Below are 19,026 nucleotides of genomic sequence, written 5' to 3' on the forward strand. Positions count from 1 at the left end.
CCTAATTGGCTTTTCCCTCTTTTGCGCAACCCTTTGGCTGCGGAGGCAAAGCACAAGCCCCTTGCCCAATTTCACCTGCAATCCCTCCTCCCCGCCCCCTCACCCCCCCATCCAACTGCTCTCTTAAAAGCAACTCTGGTGCTTCTGGGGATTAATTGCCCCAGTTTTCTGCCCAGGAGAATTAAAACTTCTCCCAACCTCCTCTCCCTCCCCACCTTACACTCCCCCCACCCCCCACAACCGATCACCTGCTACCTGAGGAAAACTATTTCTCTTTGCACATGCAGTACTCAATTTTTCACTGGGCTGGTTTGCCCTAAGCCCAGCTCAGTCCACTCTAAATTTGATTTATAATCTTCCCCACCCTTTTATACAAAAGAAAAGAGATTTCCCATTGCCTAGGAATTTGAGAAGAACCTAACAATCTTCTCCTGGGAAACTTTCTAACAACCAGACCTTGATCTCAAGGCCCAAACAGCCCTTCCTCAACATTTTTTAAAAACCCCCTTCCCCTCCCAGTGCCCCAGTCACAGGCAAAAAGGAGACACCCTGAGCAAAGCTAAGGCTGGTGGGAGGGAGGAAAGAAAACCTTTTTTGTTGTTGTCGGGCTTTCCAGGGAGAGTTCAAAATCAGTGACTCACAGTTCTAAGTCCTGGGGGCAATTGATTTGTTACTTGGAGGGGGTGTAAGAGGAGCCAGTGAGAAAGCAGATCCCCCCCCCCATAACACAGCTTTGCTGTGGACCCCCCACCCCCACCCAAAACCATTCTACTATCTTCCTCTGAAAAGACTCCAGCTGCCCCTCCCGGGCTCTCTGCTTCCACTGGGCACATGCTGATGCCCCTGAGTGGACTCTTCTGGTGGTGGTGGTGCTGCTGCTGTGCCCGCTCCTGCTGTGGATTGTGCGCCCTGGCTCCCCAGATGTTGCGCCACCAGGGTCTCCTCAAGTGCCGCTGCCGCATGCTCTTCAATGACCTGAAGGTTTTCCTACTGCGGCGCCCCCCTCCAGCGCCCCTGCCCATGCACGGAGACCCCCAGCCCCCCAGCTTGGCGGCCAACAACAACACCCTTCCGGCTCTAGGTGCCGGGGGGTGGGCAGGCTGGAGGGGCCCTCGAGAAGGGGTGGGCAGGGAGACCACTCCTCTGCCACCTCCACCACCTTTGCCACCTTCTTCTGTGGAAGATGACCGGGGTGGCCCAGCCACAGAGCCACCCGCCTCGCTGCTCAGCAGTGCCTCCTCAGATGACTTCTGTAAGGGGAAGGCTGAGGATTGCTACTCACTGGGCAGCAGCCTGGACAGTGGCATGAGGACCCCGCTCTGCCGCATCTGCTTCCAGGGCCCGGAACAGGTGAGACCCCTTTTCCCTTTTCCTGCTGCCTTATGGTGTCCTCAGGTCTTGCAGATAAGTACTCACCTGCTTGCTCTCGGGAACGATGGTGCCGTCTCTAAGGGCTCCTCAGTGATGTTTCTTTTGGTTAAGTTTGTCCAAAAGGTGCCTGGTTCCCAGCAGAGCCTGTTTGGTGGCTGAGTTGTACCCCAGTTTTTGCATTTTCCTTCCAATGCTAGTGTCTCCAATTCCATCCCAAAACTCCATAACCATCCTCAGAATAGACGATTCAGAAGTCAAAAGTGATGAAATGAAGGAACGTGGTGGTACCTTCAGGCTTGTAGCCGAGATACCTTTTTATCTGATTTGTTGTTTGCTGACATTCCCCCCAGCCCATTTTCAGTCCCAGATTTAAACTTCTTCCCTCTTTGGAGGGACATGTGCAGACATCTTGTCCTCTTTCCCCTATTCTCACAGACTGAAACACAACAAGCCTGACCCTATTCTTTCACTTTGAACTCCCCCCTCCCATATTACATTGACACCCTCAGCAGTATGTTTTGGCCACTGAGGAGGAAATGGAGAGAGATTCTAGGTCCAAGAAGACTCTACAATTTGCTAAGACACTTCTTGGCAGACTCAAGGTTTTCCTAGTTTGAAAGCAAATAGGTAAGCAGGTTGAGAGTGAGTTGCAGGGATATGGAGAAGGAAGAAAGGGAACCTTGTCATATCTACTCCTTTTCTCAGGGCTGAAGCACATCAACTTAGAATGTCCCTTAAACTCTCCCCATCCAGGATAGGGGATGCCAACTATAATCATGAGCCAATTTTGCTAAGTCTGAAGGTCCTCCCTACCCCATTCATTCAAATTTTCAGACAGACTCATGCCAGCCCTTCCAGCTCCACTTCCAATCTAGTGTTTTCTAGAGGCTGGAGATAGCAGGTGGACATTCTCCCAGAGTTATGAATTGTGGCAACACTTACCACAGAATCCCAGATGGAAAAGACTCACCTGAAAATTTGACCTAGTTAGTGATGCTGGAGAAGGAACATTCAGTCGCACCTTGGTCAGGGTTGTGTGGTCACTCAGCCACCTTTTCAGTAGTTTCCCAGAAGTGGAGGGAAGACTTCTGGGTGTTTCCTGAACAAGAGGCAGAGCATCAGGATGCCATGCCAGTGATCCTGAGTGGCCCTGGCTCTTTCTGAAGGCTTGCTCTGTGAGAGACCGGCTTAGCTGACAATTTCATTCATTTCACCTTTGCTCTGAATGGGCAACACACTTCTGGGATGGATGATGACTGGGGTCCCTACTTGGGCATTATGAAAGGAGGTGATGTGGATCTCAGTGAATAAATGTTTCTAAGGGGCTGAGGGTTGGGTTCCTTCTTCTTGTGACGAGGCTTGCCTGGAGTCCCCAATGAAGTCCTGCCCAGAGCTGAGGACTCTGTTAGGTGAGAAGGTCCAGGGTGCCTGCTCAGTGCCTTTCTTCCAGCCCTTCTCTTCACTTCCATTGGTGGGCCTCCAGCAGAGGCACAGAGTGGAGGGGCTTGGCTGGCAGCAAGAATGGGCCTTACTGTGGGATGCTCCTGTTCAGCATTCTGCCCCAATCAGGAGCCTCATCTTTTCCAAAAGGAAGAATTATTTAGCTTCCTAACTCCTTAAGCTGTTTCTTTCTTCTCCCATATGGGTTGGCTTGGGTCTACATGTCACCGAGGCTGCTGGAAGTGTGGCTTCTGGCAAAAACACCCTTGTCTCTAGAAACCGGCAGGACTTGGAGCATTTTCTGGATGATATTTCACCTGCTGTGTGAACTTCCTCAAATTGCTTTATGCCTCGGGGCCCCTTTTCCAACTTCTGTGATTTAGAGGCACCTTTCTCTGTCCTCCTTTTTTCCTTATAAGTCTGTTAGGAGGATTCAGAAGATAATGAGCCTGAAAACATCTTGAGAAGGATTAAAATATAATGGCAGGTATTTTGATCATGGGAAAGCAGTATTTTGTTGAAGAAAGAAGAAGAAAAGGATCATTAGGGCTATTGTGAAATACCCTCACGTGATACAGGGTCTAGGCAGAGGTTAGGAGTTTCCTTTCTTCTTCATTATTTTTATGGTGTGTCATAAATAAAGCATTGAATTAAAACACTAACACAATAAAGGAATGAGCTCCATTATTATGTGCAAGGAATAAGGGGGTCATGTTAGCACATTAAGACTGGATTCGGTCAAGCACTTCCTGCAGACGATGATGATATTTTGGGGGTTTGCATTATTTGTGCAAGGGCCAAGAGATTTTAATGAGATTGTGCTCTCATAGTAATAAGAGGAGCATGTGTTATATATGAACACATTTTCCCACTTTTACTTGTTTTTCTTCACAGGATATCAGTGAGGAAGAGCGACAAAGGGGAGATGGGGAAAACTCTTTAGAGTAGGAAGAGAAAAAGACAAAAAGTAAAGAGCTGAGATGTCAGTATTTCATTTTCTGTTCAGGAAGCAAGCCATCCAGCAACTGTCCACATGTGGCTCTAAGGGGAGGGCAGTCTGCAATCTCAGTGGCTGAATGTCTTGGTCTTTTCTTTGCCCAAACAAAGGAACCAAAGAGCTCCCTGGTCATTTGCCACTACTCCAAGGGCTAAAAGACTGCCCTAAATGAAGATTTGGTCTCTTCCTGATAAGGGTTTGTAATGTATGGGGTAAGGGGCGACTGGAGGAGCCAGCCAGTTCTACTTTTGCACATACCTATAATGGACTTTACACTCATTTGTTCACGCATTATTTTACCTAAAAAATGTTTGTTGGGAACCTACAGTGTGCCAGATGCTGTTCCAGGCACTGAGTATCCAGGCATGAACAAAATAGGTGAGGTCTCTTCTCTTCTAAAGGTGACATTCTAGTGGAGATGCAGGAATAGACCAGTAACCTAGTAGATAAATAAAGCTATTTCAGATGGTGTTGAATACTATGGTGAAAGTCAAATAGGAGAATGACTTAGACAAAAATGAAAGGGAGGGTTTGAGAAAGAAGCATCAACATTAGAAAGAGTGATCAGAGACAGCCTTCCCAAGAATGTGCCATCCGAGCTGGCCCTACATGATGAGAAGGAGCCACTGATGCATAGGCCTGGCGGAAAAGCACTCAAGGTGGAGGAAATAGCAAGTTCAAAGACCTGAGTGCGAACAAGCTTAGCATGTTTGAGAACCAGAAGAGAGGACAGGAGGAGGCAGATGGAGGGGGTGTGTGAACAAATGCTTTGAAAGCCAACTTGGCTCCATGCTCACAAGCTGACTGAGTAGCCACCCTCCTCTTCCCAGCCATTCATTTAGGTTGGACAGGGGTCAAGGATACATGGAAGTGTGGGACAAGAGCCCAGCTGGCAGCTCTTTACTCTCTGTTTCTGACTGAAACTGCACTGGTTCACTTCGATGGACCATGGTGGATCAGCTGAGATCTCTGAAGCCAGATGGCCCCAGTTCAAGGCATGAACAAGTAGGACAGCCTCTCTCCGCTTCAGGTTCTTCCTCTGTAAAACAGGGATAATAATGATAGTCCTCAATTGATGGTCATTCTGAGCATCAGATCAGTCAACACAGAGCCATGCTGTCACAGTGTTTTGTTGTTATTATGTCAGAGGCAAGACAGTGCTCCTTCTGTCTCATTTAAAAGGAAAAGTGTGCCCCGTTTCCCAGTCTAGTCCCTAGCAGGACTGCTGTGATTGTGGTCTGGTGTGATAGTAGATTGCTTCCTGTGCACTCACAATCCTCTAGGTTCAGAGTGCTGCTTCTCTATTTCCATCATCAAAAGTCTCTATTAGGTAAGTGCCTACCTATGCCTGCTGCTCTGCCAAGCAGTGTCTGGAGACACAGGGCAGATGTGGCCCTGCCCTCCGGGAGTTTCACAATCTAACCCAGACATCACAGAAGCTGATAGGGATCAAGAACACAGACAGTGGGTCACAGGGGAATTATAGTAATATTGGATACAAGAAAGAGATGTGTGCTTAAAAGTGGCTAGTGTGTGGGGTGCCTTTTCAGAGAGACAAGTGGAGGAATGTGCTACCTTTCCCCCAATTAGTCAGAGAAGGCTTCTCTGTTTCTGCTGAAGACCAAGTGAGAAGAAATAGATGTAGGATGAGTTTATACAGCTGGAAGCAGAAAAGCTGTGAGACACATGGATACCTCGACAAAGAGGTGAAACCATCTCCTAGGCGGAGTCAGCTGTGGAACACCTAAAGGTTGCTACAAGGATGAAATCCATCATGGCAGTGGTGGGGGGGGGGGCACCTGCTTTGGACCTAATGGAAAAGTGGAAATGAGTCTGGAAGAGATTAACCTGCTTGGCCTGCCTCCCTTATTCTTCCTGGGGTTGGCTTCCCTAGAGCTCCACATTGAGAAGGGGCAAGAGTAGTGTGAAATATTTCAGTCAGTGTTTTAGGTCCTGGGGTAGTAAGAGAAGATGTTTGCAGTGCTCAGGGGAAACTGGAGACCCAAAGATGCATTAAGAACCTTGGGAATGGAGATCAAGGAGAGAATTTTCGGAGAAACCCATAGAGTATATTATTTTTCTTAGTGTTCTGGTTCGATTTTACATTGTGTGTGTGTGTGTGTGTGTGTGTGTGTGTGATTATTTAATTAGTATCAGTCTCCATAGATAATAGGCCCATCCCTAACATTTACTGACTGTAGAGCAATAGTATAGGTGGGGGCTACATACCAAAAGCCAAAGTATTTAAAAGTCATAAGTCCAGCTAACAAACTGGTAAATAAAATGAATTTTATCTTCCTATCTTGGCAAATAAAATGTCAAAACAACCTGGAAGACAGCTTTGAATTTAGAATTATTGGATTCCTTAGAATTCTGTGCTAGCCAAATGGGGGTACCTGGCCCTTGGTCTACAGGCCACTTGGATTCTCTTTCCTCTGCTGGCTACATCTTGCACCAGGATCAGCTTTTGTCACACACACGTGGACTTTCCAGCTGGCTTACCCAAGCTCTGTCCGTCCTAACCCTAAACAGTTTTCCCTTGCCCCTCTCCTTTTGAACCTGAGGAAGAGAAACCTGAATGCTCTGGAAGCAGGCTCATGTCTGAATACACAGAGATTCCAGGGTCCCAGGTAATTGGAGCATGTTCTAGAAGACGGGTATAGCTCCTTGACCTCACAGACTTCCTATGCAAAGGTTGCAGCTGAAAAAGGGCCAGAGTGGGGCCTTCTATAGCAAGGGACCCTCTTGCCTGGGTCTAGGAGAAGCACTGCAAAGGGATTGTAAGACCCCGGGAAGCAGCGACTTGTGTGTGTTTTCTCATTTGGTCATCAGCTCCCAAACTACTGCCTGGCACCTGTTTCACACTCAGTAAACTTTTGTTGAATGAATGAGTTTCTAGAGCTCATCCAGTGGGCAGCTCCACAGGGAGGGGGACTGGGGAGAAGAGACTATCAAGGAGAAAAATATTTGCTGGCATCAGGTGCTGAATGTGTGCTATGCAGAAAGGGCAGAACTGTTCTGTGGAATCACAAACGGCAGTGCCTTGGCCAGTGATGAAATCTTCAGGGAAGCCAACTTGGGCTTAATATTAGAAAGAACTTTCTATCAAAGCTGTCCCAAGATAGTATAGGCTGCCTTAGAAAGGGGCTCAAGTGGGGGACTGGAACTAGTGACCCTCAAGATCCTTCCTGGGCTTGAAAGTTGGGGTTCATTACAATGAGATTGCTTGAGGGCCCAGAAACATTTTTAAAATTTTTTTAAATGTTTATTTATTGTTTAGAGAGAGAGACAAAGCGTGAGTGAGGAAGGGGCAGAGAGAGAGGGAGACACAGAATCCGAAGCAGGTCCAGGCCCTGAGTTATCAACTCAGAGCCCCAAACAGGGCTCTAACTCAAGAATCTCGTGATCATGACCTAAGCCAAAGTCGAGGTTTAACCGACTGAGCCACCCAGGCACCCCTCCCAGAAACATTTTAATCTAAGCGGAGAGAGATGAACTTGCATCCTTTTTCAATTCAAGGGGTCATCTTGTCCCCATATCTAATGCTAGTGTACACAGCATGTACAGATGTGCCTTCAGCAAAGATCACAAAGAATAGTCTCTGTCCTGTGTTCATGGAAATCCCAAGTCGTTGGCAATCATGAATTTATACCTGGCACATATCACAGTAGGAAAGCAGCATGTCATGAATGATAGGCAGCAGATGCCAACATGGAGCTAAGAATGCAGCACCATCCCAGAAAAGGGGAAGCCCAGTTAACCCCTTCCCAGAGTCATGAGAGGGCTGTTTTCATTTTTCCATCTTGGATCTTCCATGGTAGTTTTTCCATTCCTACTTCGGCTAGTCTTGGTCCTGTTTAAACTGAAAGCTCCAAGGACCCACCCAGGGTTCTCACCAGTGCACTCTCATTCTTTACTAGGAGATGATGTAAGGATGCTCAACCTCCACCATCACATCCCTGGCTGCTTTCCAAATTTAGCTATCTATTGTTTTTACATGCACATACATGCACACACATGCATGGGAATAAAGCACTGAGTGCACCTGTCTCACCTTCACAGGAAGAATTAGGGATTGGAGGAAAGGAGGCACCTGGTGTCTTGGCAGGTGTGGAGTGATTCTCACCTCAATTGTCTGTAGATCCTTTAGCTGGTGTTCACTTTAGAGTCATGCTTCCTCACTTGCCAGCCTGCCTCTGCTTGTGATGGGTTGGTTAATTTATTGGGTGGGGCTTCTAGCTGAGCCCCTCCCCACCAGAAATATACTTAATAAAGCTGGTAGGGCAGAGGTAAAATAAGGATTTCTAAAGAGCCTGGGAGGAGAAAGGCCAGATACTGGAACTCTCTTTCTCTCTCTCCTCCCCACCCCCCAACCACCGCCATCCTCTTTTCCAGCTGGTATGTTGGAGAAGCCCAGCTGTGGCCTGTGAGTTGGGGGAGGGGGAGCTGGTTCGAAGGGGGAGGGGCTACTCGAAAGAGTGTGGGAATGAGCGAGCTTCTTCTTGTTTGCTGGGAAGGAAGCCAAGTTGGAAGTGAGCCCGGATGTAAAGGAGCTGGCAAGTGAATACTGTGTGGCCTGAGTTGCACACCACCCCCCTACCGAGTGTATCAATGTGAGATGCAGTCTAAGTGTGCATATTGCCTATAGTACACATTTGATACCTCCCTCTGCATATGTTAAAAGTAAAAATGGGGTGCACATGGGACTGGCTACCTCATAACAAAATAGGCAAAATTGAATTAGTTACAATTTGAGTTCCAGGTAGATGCAAACTGTCAGAGAAAAAGAGGATTCACAAATATAGGCTCTAACTCCATGATTCAAGCCCTCGAGGGGGGATACACAGGTCCCAGTTTTGGACCTAGCTCATTGCTCTCATGAGGATTTCCCCAGGTTCCTGCTCAGAGATGTTGAGGTGGACAGATCAAATTAGTTTCCTTCTTTATGGAATGGCCACTTTGGATGTGGTGGAAGTGAATCAACATCAGTTTCTGCAAAAGAAGCCTCTCATAGCCACCCATAGTGGCCTGTATGACTCTGCATGCAGTAGGAGCTCAATATTTGTTGATCCCTTGGTCTCTTTCCTGGCACATGTTCTTTCCAGATTCATAGTGCTATGTTTGGTCCCTAGTGTATGCATGGTAGAAGGTATATTTGTCTTTGTGTGTGTGTGTGTGTGTGTGTACATGTGCACATATGTGTATGTGACTGTATGCAAGTTAAAATGCCAGGCAAAAGGGATATGGATGCTGTCTTGAGACCCCCTCCACCCCATCCAATCTCCTTTTCAGATTCTATAATGACAAATAGTGATGATTCTTTTTCTAGTAATCATAGTGATCACTGTCCTGGCTTGAGTCCGCTTGGCCAAGAGCAGACCTTTTCTTATTCTATTGCTGAATGATGAGAGGAACACAGGCTTTGAAGTCAGAAAGACATGAATTTAAATACCAATTTCGACCCTACCCAGCTGAGTGATCTTGGGCAACTTACTTAACCTCCCTGGACTTTGCTTTCATCGTTTATAAAGCAGGAATACAACACTCAACTTGAATACTCATCATAAATAGTGGCCATGCTGTATTAAAGTTTTAGGAACATAGCAGCTGTTCATTAAACGGGAGCCATCTATACCTCCATTCTGTCAATGTGGCTCAGAGACCTGGAGTGGGGCCCCAAGATCACACTGCTGCCTTTCCTACTACTCTCTCTTACTTCAGCCTTAAAAAATCAGATGCTGTAAGTAAAGCTGTACTTTGACCACACAGTAAACCCCCAGCTGTTTTTGTGCCTGACATCAGGGATCCAGTTCAGATCAGTGTTCAGATCCAGTGTGTCTGTTTAGCTGACTTTTTGCCTCTGTATTGCCTCCCTCAGTTCAACCCCTCTGCTCTCTGCTCAGGTCTCTCATCCCCAACATAGTTGTCTTTATCTATCTCCATCACCACTATGTTCCTGACAGATCTTTATTAAGCAGTACTCTCTTCTTGGCAGGAACTGTGCAGAAAGACACTTTCCTGGACTCTGAGTCCCTAGAGGCCAGGAGCAGACTCTGCACGCACAGGAGCATGTAGAGGAAGTGGCAGAAGAAATGCTTGCCCAACGTGTGACAGAATGGTGTTTGCCTTCAGGGTCATCCTTAGACTAGTGTTTCTGAAAGCCTGGGATGAGATGGTACCCCCCGACAGACACAATGTTAAATAATGTTGGTCGTCAAGTGAGAACGTTGTTCTCTTTTCAGTTTGTTTTCATGCCTTATGATTATGTCTAGGAGAAAATCTCACTGGAGTGATAATATGTCTTTAACACCTTTTTAACACTTATCAGTCTTCTTTGCAAACAAAGAGAAGTCATCAGCCTTAGAGTCCTTGGACATACAGTAATATCTAGCTAGAATTTGTTAATCTTGTTTTGTTTGCAGTTGTGTGCATCTGTTCTGTTTTTTATTAATCGACTATTTTGAAAAGCAGTTTTAGGTTTGAAGCAAAACTGGGCTGCAAGTACAGAGTTCTCATGTACTCCCTCCTTGTGAACCCCCCAACCCAACCCCATCTTGTATTAGAGTGGTGATTTGTTATAATGGATGAACTAACACTGACACATCATTATCACTCAAGGTTCATAGTTTACATCGGGCTTCATTCTTGGTGTCGTAGGTTTGAAGGATTTTGACAAATGGATAGTGGCATGTATCTACCCTATCATTATAGTTTTACTGACTTAAAAATCCCCTGTGCTTCACCCATTCACCTTTTTGCTCCCACCCTCGGATTCCTGACAATATAGCCTGGCCTCTTCCAGAATGTCATATAGTTGGAATTACACAACGTGTAGCCTTTTATGACTGGCTCCTTTCACTTAGTAATATGCATTTACAGTTCCTCCATGTCTTTTTGTACCCCGATAGTGCATTTTTTTTTAGCACTGAATAATATTCTATCGTAGAGACACAGCTTGTCTATTCCTTCTTGGGTAAATGACATCAGTTTTTTATTTATGGTAGTGACAAAGTCTTTTTTGGAAATAAATTTATTGAAGTAAAAATGTAAGACAGAGAAAAATGTTAAGTATGAAATAAATAATAGGATAGATGGTACATGCATATGTTAAAAAGTGTATGCAACTGAAGTTTATGTGATACGGTTCTGGGATGTACACTTTATAATAGTTCCGAAACATTTGTGGATACCAAGAAGTGCTTCAAGAAGGGGGAAAATGCAGAGTTGGGTCATGCACATTCCATGGCATCCTGGAATCTGCATTTTCAACAGCTGTTTTTGACAATTCTAAAGTAGGTGATTCAGGAATACTGTGTGTTAGGCAGCAGTTTGGAGGGGCAATAAAATGGGAAGGAGAGATGACCTCCAGCAGACCTGAGGTTCTAAGACATACAAGGAGCAGGGAGCTGGGCACTGGAGGGGCAGGGAGGGCACAGGGCCACGTGACCAAGAAGGAAATGACATGTGTCACTCAGGGCAGAGGCAGGAAGGGATATATCTTGCATCTCTCTCTTTCCCTGCTTCCTTCATCTGAGAGCTATATGTTTCAGACGGTATAGACACAAGACGGAAACACTAACCCACACGGGATTGTAACACGAGGGAGATGGAAACTTTGATTGTGTTAAGATGCTGAGACTCAGAGCTTTGTCTGCTGCCCAGCTAATGTTAAATTCCCTGGCTAACACAACCATTAATTCCTACTTCTGTATTACGTTCAGAGAGTATTCCTGAGTCAAGTCAAATCAGGGGACTCCTTAGGGAAGTCCGAGGGTCTCAAAGCGAGGCAATAGAAAGTGCACAGCTTGCCGCCCCATAGCTCGCTGAGTCCCCACAACGACATGTGTCAGTTCACGAATAACACATCACTTTTGCCTATAGCTCATTGGCTGGGTCTAGAAACATGGCTCTACCTAATAGCAGTAGGGATGGGGACTGTCATCCTCCTGGGTGCCTGTAAAGAGAGGAAACTCAGATGTAGTGAGCTCTAGAAGTCCCCCTCAACAGTACTAGTACCTCCCTCTTAGGGTTGTGAGAAAGATAAATGAAAGAAAATGAAAGGTAAATGAAAGAAAGGTAAATGAAAGAAAGTCTTCTGTCTGTTCCATGGAGCAAATAAAAGAAATACTTCATAACACTGCTGCAAGAATTTGAGTAGACAACACTTACCGCAGTGCATGAAGGGGCTCCCCATAAACACGTGAAAGAATAGGAAAGGTAAACGAAAGCATGCAGAACACGGCTTGGCCCACAGTAAGCACTCAGGAAATGCTAGTAGTCTTGTTATCATCTTCTCAGTTCTACAAGGAGGAAATTGTGCCCAGAAATATCCAAGCCCCTACTAGTTCTGCTGTTCTCTTCATGCCATATCAGGTGGGGGAGCTGTACCTGGGGCTGGCATACCAATTTCCCCACCACCAATAGCTGTCTGCCTAGAAGAATGAACTTAGAACTGGAACTTAAAGACCCAATCAGGGAAAGAATTTGGAAAGTAGGAGAATGAAGACTGTTCCAGGCATAGGAACAATGGAAGCAAGGAATCAGAGATGCTTTTGCAGAAAATTGGCAGGGTGGATAAGAACATGGGGTCTACATAGCCAAGCAGAACATCTTTCAAATCTCACTGTTGCTGTGCAGTCACTGTGTGACCTTGAGCAAATCACTTGCAGGCCCAGAATCTTCATTTCCTCTGCTATAGAATGGGAATGATAATAACAGTATCTGTTTAGAGATTGCTGTGAGGCTCAAATGATATAACACATGTGAAACTCTTGGCACAGTGTGGAATGAAAACATACGATAAATTTAAAAATGTCCAATAAACATTAGCTCTTGATGTTGTTATCTGATCTCACTGACTCTCTCTTGTCTTCTTCAAACTTTCTTTGAGAATTTCTGCCTTGGCGCGCGTGTGTGTGTGTGTGTGTGTGTGTGTGTGTGTGTGTCTGCCTGTGGCTGCTGATCTCAGGAGATGCTTCCAAGACATCATAGGGGTAGATGAAGCTAAATATACCAAAGCACTGCTGGTAGACTAAGTAAAAATTATCTCACAGATATACATACTTTCCCCCCAAATGTGTGGAAGCCATTGTGATGAACAAAATCAAAAGCATCCTTCACGTTAGTGTAGCATCTTGTCAATAAGTATATTCTCCATCAGTAGATACTCAAACTACAATTCTGGTCACTTGAGGGCTTGTGAAACTTTAAGCATTAAAATGGATCTAAATTGAGGGATATTCTACACAACAACCAGCCAGTAATTTCCAAAAGTGTCAAGGTTATGAGGAATGAAGAACAATGAGGGAAATGTCCCAGATTAGAGGAGTCTAAGAAGATAATGATATTTAAATACAATGTGTGATTCGAATTAGATTCTGTACCAGTTAAAGGACATTAGTGGGACAGTTGGTGACACTTGAATAAAGTGTGTAAACCAGTAAGCAGTATTGTCTCAACATTAAGTTCCTCGTTTTGGTCATTGTACTATGATACATGTTAACCTTTGGGGAAGCTGGTTGAAGGGTCAATGGGAACTCTTTGTGCTGTTTTGACAAGTTCTTAGATTAATCTGAAATTATTGCAAAATAAAAAGTTAAAAAATAAAAATAATTTAAATGGAGATGGTTACTCATACGTGGAAAAATTGGGAATTACTAGTACCGAAAAAAGACCATGGGTTACAAAAACCTCGTTTAGAATTTGGGCTCTAGAACTTCCTAGCTGTGGATTTCAGGCAAATCATTAAGATCCTTTGAACTTCAGTGTCTTCTGTCTGTACCATGGAGCAAATAAAAGAAATACTTCATAGCACTGCTGCAAGAATTTGAGTAGGCAACACTTACCGCAGTGCATGAAGGGGCTCCCCATAAACACGTGCTCTCTGTCTGGTCTCTGCTTCCACCTCTATCCAGGGAGGACGATAAACATGCCTTGCACATTTCCCTGGTTATAAGTACTGTGTGCTAAGTGCTTTGAGATTGACAAGGTGATGCCTGAGCTGTGAAAGTGTTGAGTAGGCAATGAAGTTTTCCCAATATGGGATCTTAAGCATATAAACAGAGTTAATAACCATCAGCAAAAACAGCGTTGGCCATTATGCAGTGTTCTTTAGCAGTTTTTAACCTAACACCCCAAAAGGAGCACTTTGGCACATTGAGTGAGTGTGGGTTGTATATTTTGATACATCCTGTGGCGATCCCTCCAGGAGCTGAAGAATTAAGCCTCCATGTAGCAATGTGCTACTTTATAAAGGAAAGCTTTCTAGTACTGGGGTGCTGAGTTATCCAATGTGTTTAGAAAACAGCTGCCCAAACCAGGCAGCTGCAGGTGAATGAGAGCAGGTGTGCGTGGGAGTGCAAAGGTGTCCACTCCTGTTGGGTGCGTGTTTGTGGGAGTGAGCGAGAACAAGGAGGAGGGGAGGGAGTGTGGGTGTGTGTGCACGTGGAATACAACTAATTCAGAAGAAAAAGACATTTGAAGGTGTTGATCCTTTGGCTCTTCCAGCCTTGTGCACACCTTTGCTCCAGAGAGAGCCCAGAGTGTCTAGTCTTTGCAAAGTCAGTGGTGACGTTTTACATAATACACACTGCCTTGTCTCTTGCTTTGAACACCCATTAAGTGCTTCCTAGAAAAAAAAATTAGTTTGGGACTTTGGACAAGTATATAATACAACTTCAAAGGTTCTTCCTCTACCCCCCCCCCCCAAAAAAAAAACACAGAGAGAGGTTCTTCATGATTTAAATTAATTTTCGTCTTTCCTATGAATGTAAAGGAAGTAAAAAAGTGTTTATCTGACATGATAACTGGAATTTGTTTCCAAAAAATCCAGTGACTATAGATGATACAAGACTGATCATATGTTTGGAAGTGCTGAAATTGGGTGATGGGTTCATTCTACTATTTTCTCTACTTAAAGCTTTTTCATTACATTATATTTTGTTTATATTTATATGTATTATAATTATGTATATTTTATATATTTTCTCTACTTTTATGTGTGATTGAAACTTTCTATAATAAAAAATTGACATTACTTGCTATAAAAAGACAATTTTTTAATTTTTTACGTAAAAAATTTTAATGTTTATTTTTGAGAGAGAGAGCGAGCACAAGCAAAGGAGAGGCAGAGAGAGAGGGAGACACAGAATTCGAAATAAGCTGCAGGCTCTGAGGTGTCAGCACAGAGCTCAACGCAGGGTTTGAACCCATGAACCACGAGATCATGACCTGAGGTAAAGCCAGATGCTTAACCAGTTGAGCTACCCAGGCACCCCCAAAAGACAATTATTTTTATTTTTATTTATTTTAAAGAGAGTGGCAGAGAGAGAGGGAGAGAGAGAATTCCAAGCAGGCTCTGTGCTATTAGCACAGAGCCTGACACAGGGCTTAATCCCATGCCCTTGGGATCATGACCTGAGCCAAAATCAAGAGTCGGATGCTCAATTAACTGAACCACCCAGGTGCCCTTAAAAAGACAATTTTTAAAAGGTTTTACAAAAGAGGAGATGGAGTTACCTGAGGGACCTGAGGGTGGACAAGATAGCTTTGGGCACAATAATGCTGGGGACCCAAGTCAAAGATAGACAGAACTTGAGTGTGTCCTACTGGGCACTTCATCAGTATTTCACATTGGGGAATAAATTTGATGACCTCTTAAGGGATCTTCCATCCCCAAAGGTCATGATTTGAAGACGAAAATGTCCTGATGTCCATTTCCTTTCTGGTCCACCTGGTCTGGTGGCAGCAGAAGGATCAGTGTGACCATTGACTCAGCAGACAGTTACTGAACACAGCTGGGTGCCAGGTGCTGGAATGTGGAGATAAGATGGGGAGCTCAGAGTCTAGGAGATGTCACAAGATGACATGATGATTTCCTCGACCCAGGGTTGCATCCATTGTGCTTGCCGAATGACTGCATAGGACAGGTGACTAGTGATGCCTGAGAAAACTGGACAAGCACTGCCAGACATGCTAATCTTCAAGTGGCCAAATAGGGATGAGAAGGAAGAATTCTCCCAGTGGAAGTGTATGACAAAGTATAGCAATACAAGACCTACCTCATTCTCCTCATTAGAAACAGATTCCTTTCCACTTGGCCTCATCCTCTCTCCCTCTCATTGCTTTTCAAATTGCCCTGCTACGTTTTAAGACCCAGTATAGCTTTCCTCAGAGAGCTGGGCAGATTAAAGTGTGGGCAGGGTGCAGAGAGGGGAGGGGTGAGTTTACTCCTCTCTAGCAATTACTCTCAATGCTGACTTCTCTGGGCTTGGTTCTAATGACCTTTCTGTAATAAGAGCCTTGTGGTCTGGCGGTGCTTGGGAGCCACCTGCCTGGGAATAGTAATGCCACAGAAATTTGCATGGTTAATTGAACTCAGTTTTTATCTGGGAAGCTTCAGGAGAGTCTGGAAGGACTCTTGGGGTCCAGGAGCTTCCTTATCCTATAACACATGCAGAGGCACTAGCTCCTATTCCTGTGGTAACGAGGGACAAGCAGACAATATTTTCCTAATTTTTAGAATTGAGAAACTAGGATCCAGAGAGGTGAGGTGTTGTGTTCAAGATGGAAGGCAAATCCTTAGGCTGGAGTCTCCTCTTTTCAGACTGGGAAATACCAGTAAATATCTTAGAGCCTCTTTCAGCCATAAAAGTATTTATTCATTCACTTCCTAACACGCTCCTCTATTGCATTAAAGTGTTAATTTACCAGAACATTTGGAGTATGGAAAAGATTAGGGAGGGAGCATGGGCAAGAATAGGGCATTCCAAGCAGAAGTAGGAGGTTTTCCAAAAACTTGGAGGGTGGAAAGGAGTGCCACCCCCAGGAGGAATGGAAAAGCCCAGTTCTCTTCAAGACATAAACATTCACTCATTTTCCTTTCTTTGCGCCCTCTGGGTGGTGAGGTTGGGTCTGCCTTCCACGGACATTGACTGCAGAAACTGTGAATCTTGCTTAGCTTGACTTATCTGTACCCATCCTGGCCTAGTCCAGCCTGGCTCCCACCAGGAAGCTGCCTCACTTAGCCCACTTGAGGAGGATGACACAGGGGTCCCCCCATTGTGGGTGGCCACCATGGCAACCACCACTTCAGGTTGCTGGAGAGTGCAGCAGGTTGACAAAAGGGGTGTAGAGCCCAAGAACTACAAACATGTGGAGGTCTGTGTTTCACTGTGGTTGGTAGACAGTGTCTCTTTCAAGGTCCAGGCACATTTACCTCTTAGCCTTCTAACCTACAGGCCATTTTTGGCCAGAGAGTCAAAAAAATGTCATTGATATAGCCCACCCCCTTAGTTTTCCAGAACTTCAGTGTCTCTGGCTCTCCCATTTCTCTGTGCTTGCTCATACCTGTGGAGATCAGGGAGACACAGAGCCAGAGTACTATGTTTGCCTATCTTTTTTCCTTTTTAAGTAATTATTTTTTTGAGAGAGAGAGAAAGAGTGCACGTGTTCACATGACTGGGGGAGAGGCAGAAGGAGAGAGAAGGAGAGAGAATCTTAAGCTGGCTCCACACCCAGTGTGGGGCCTGACTCCAGACATGATCTCATGAACCAAGAGATCATGACCTGAGCTGAAACCAAGAGTTGGACACTTAACTTACTGAGTCACCCAGGTGCCCCTCTTTTTTCCTTTTTAAATTGTCATTCCCCAGTTGTCATCAGCATTGTTGCTACCTATGTACATGCTACAAAATGTTAATAGGTTTTGTTGCTTGTAGAAGAGTATGTTGGGAGAAAGGGATGTCCTGTCAATTTTGAGATCAAAGGAATCAATGTCCAAAGAGGTTACAAAGATGTTTCTTTGCTACTGTTCTGTACACACACTGAGCTAGGCGTAGGTAGTATAGCCACGAACAAAACAGACAAGGCCTCAACTCTCATAGAACTTGCAGTCTAGAGGTGAAGTCTGGTGGAATTATAGGCCCCTGGTCATGCTAGTGGTCCTGGTAGGCCCTGGTCATCCTGGGCAAATGCTCTAGCTTCTTTTGGCACAGTTCTGTTTATAGCTCTTGCCTTCCCTCTGCTGACAGGTCTTCATCCTCTCCTGGATAATGCAAATGTGTTGATCAACTTTCTAGTCTCTTCCCCACTGCATTTCTGCTTCAAATATGCACGTTTTTTGGTTTTTGGTTTTTGGTTTTTTTGCATTTGGCAATGTCTGGCATGAAGCAGAACTACCAGGGGTAGCAGCAATCTCTGTTTTATGCCTATTGTTGCTCTGTAAACTCTCCAAACTCTGAGCAAATAATTAAAGGTGAGGTAAGTGTGATGACGGAACTTCAGTTGTTATATTCCAGGAACATACTATGTTGTTCCAGGAACAACAAAACTACAAAATAGAGATTACCATCCTTTGCTCCCCTTATGGATGTGGAGGCAGACTCAGAAAGGTCTTGTATCTATGTTGGTTTGTAGGGCTGGAGTTTAGATTCTCCTGGCTCCTAGTCCAGTGCTCATTCCACCATTTAATTAAAAAGAATTAAATCCAGCAGTTATTTGTTAAGCAGCTATGATGTGCCAGGCACATCCTGCCAACCTTAGGAATGTAGAGAAAGAAACATGGCTCCTTCTGTTAGTGGCCTTTCAGAGGGATAAGTATGTGAGGGAATTGTCGCAATAACAATGATGGAGAGATACTCTAGTTACAACGTAGGAAGAAAAGAGGGAAGGGTCAATTCTGCCTGAGTGAATCAGGTGGGTGGCCTCACAGACAAGAGCCTCCAGCTGGTGCTAGGGGAATGGGCAAGAGTTCACCAGAGACCTGCAGGGGAAGGGGCAACCTGGCACCTGAAAAGTGAGGTGGTGTGGCATGGTGTGGTGGTCGTGGTTCACACGAGGAGCATCAGGAGACAGTAGGGCAAGGACCAGAGGCCCTTGAGCATGTCCAGGGTGTTAGCTCCACTAAAGCAACTCCTTGCAGTAAGGTGGTGAGGAAACATCCAGACCAGACCCTGACTCCACAGAATGAGTTCTGAGCAGTTCACTCTCCTGCTTCATACTGACATGGAAAAAAGCTAAATGCCTTCAGTTTGGTGACAACAATTGTTGGGATTTGGACCTAATCTTTCCTTCCAGCCTCCAGCCTCCAGCCTCAGCACCCCTACATCCCATCAGCCTCTCTAGCCCATCCTTACTGCCTTCCATTTTCCATTCCCTGAACACATCCCTTGGCTCTCTGCCTTTTGATTCCCATTCAAAGGCTTTGTTTCACTAGGGAC

General features: G+C 45.2%; 1 protein-coding gene across 2 annotated transcripts in view; it reads left to right on the plus strand.

Moving 5' to 3' along the window:
* Positions 1-826: 826 nt before the first annotated feature.
* Positions 827-19,026, plus strand: part of MARCHF4 (membrane associated ring-CH-type finger 4) — a 107,829-nt gene continuing 89,629 nt past the window's right edge. For both annotated transcript variants that reach the window (XM_019446055.2, XM_019446056.2), the window contains exon 1: positions 827-1,350. In XM_019446055.2, coding sequence (XP_019301600.2) covers positions 832-1,350 — 519 coding nt within the window. In that variant the 5' untranslated portion in view covers positions 827-831. The remainder of the gene's footprint in view (positions 1,351-19,026) is intronic.

Source organism: Panthera pardus, unplaced genomic scaffold (genome assembly GCF_024362965.1).
Source record: "Panthera pardus isolate Hobbes unplaced genomic scaffold, ASM2436296v1 HiC_scaffold_10, whole genome shotgun sequence".
Lineage (NCBI taxonomy): Eukaryota > Metazoa > Chordata > Mammalia > Carnivora > Felidae > Panthera > Panthera pardus.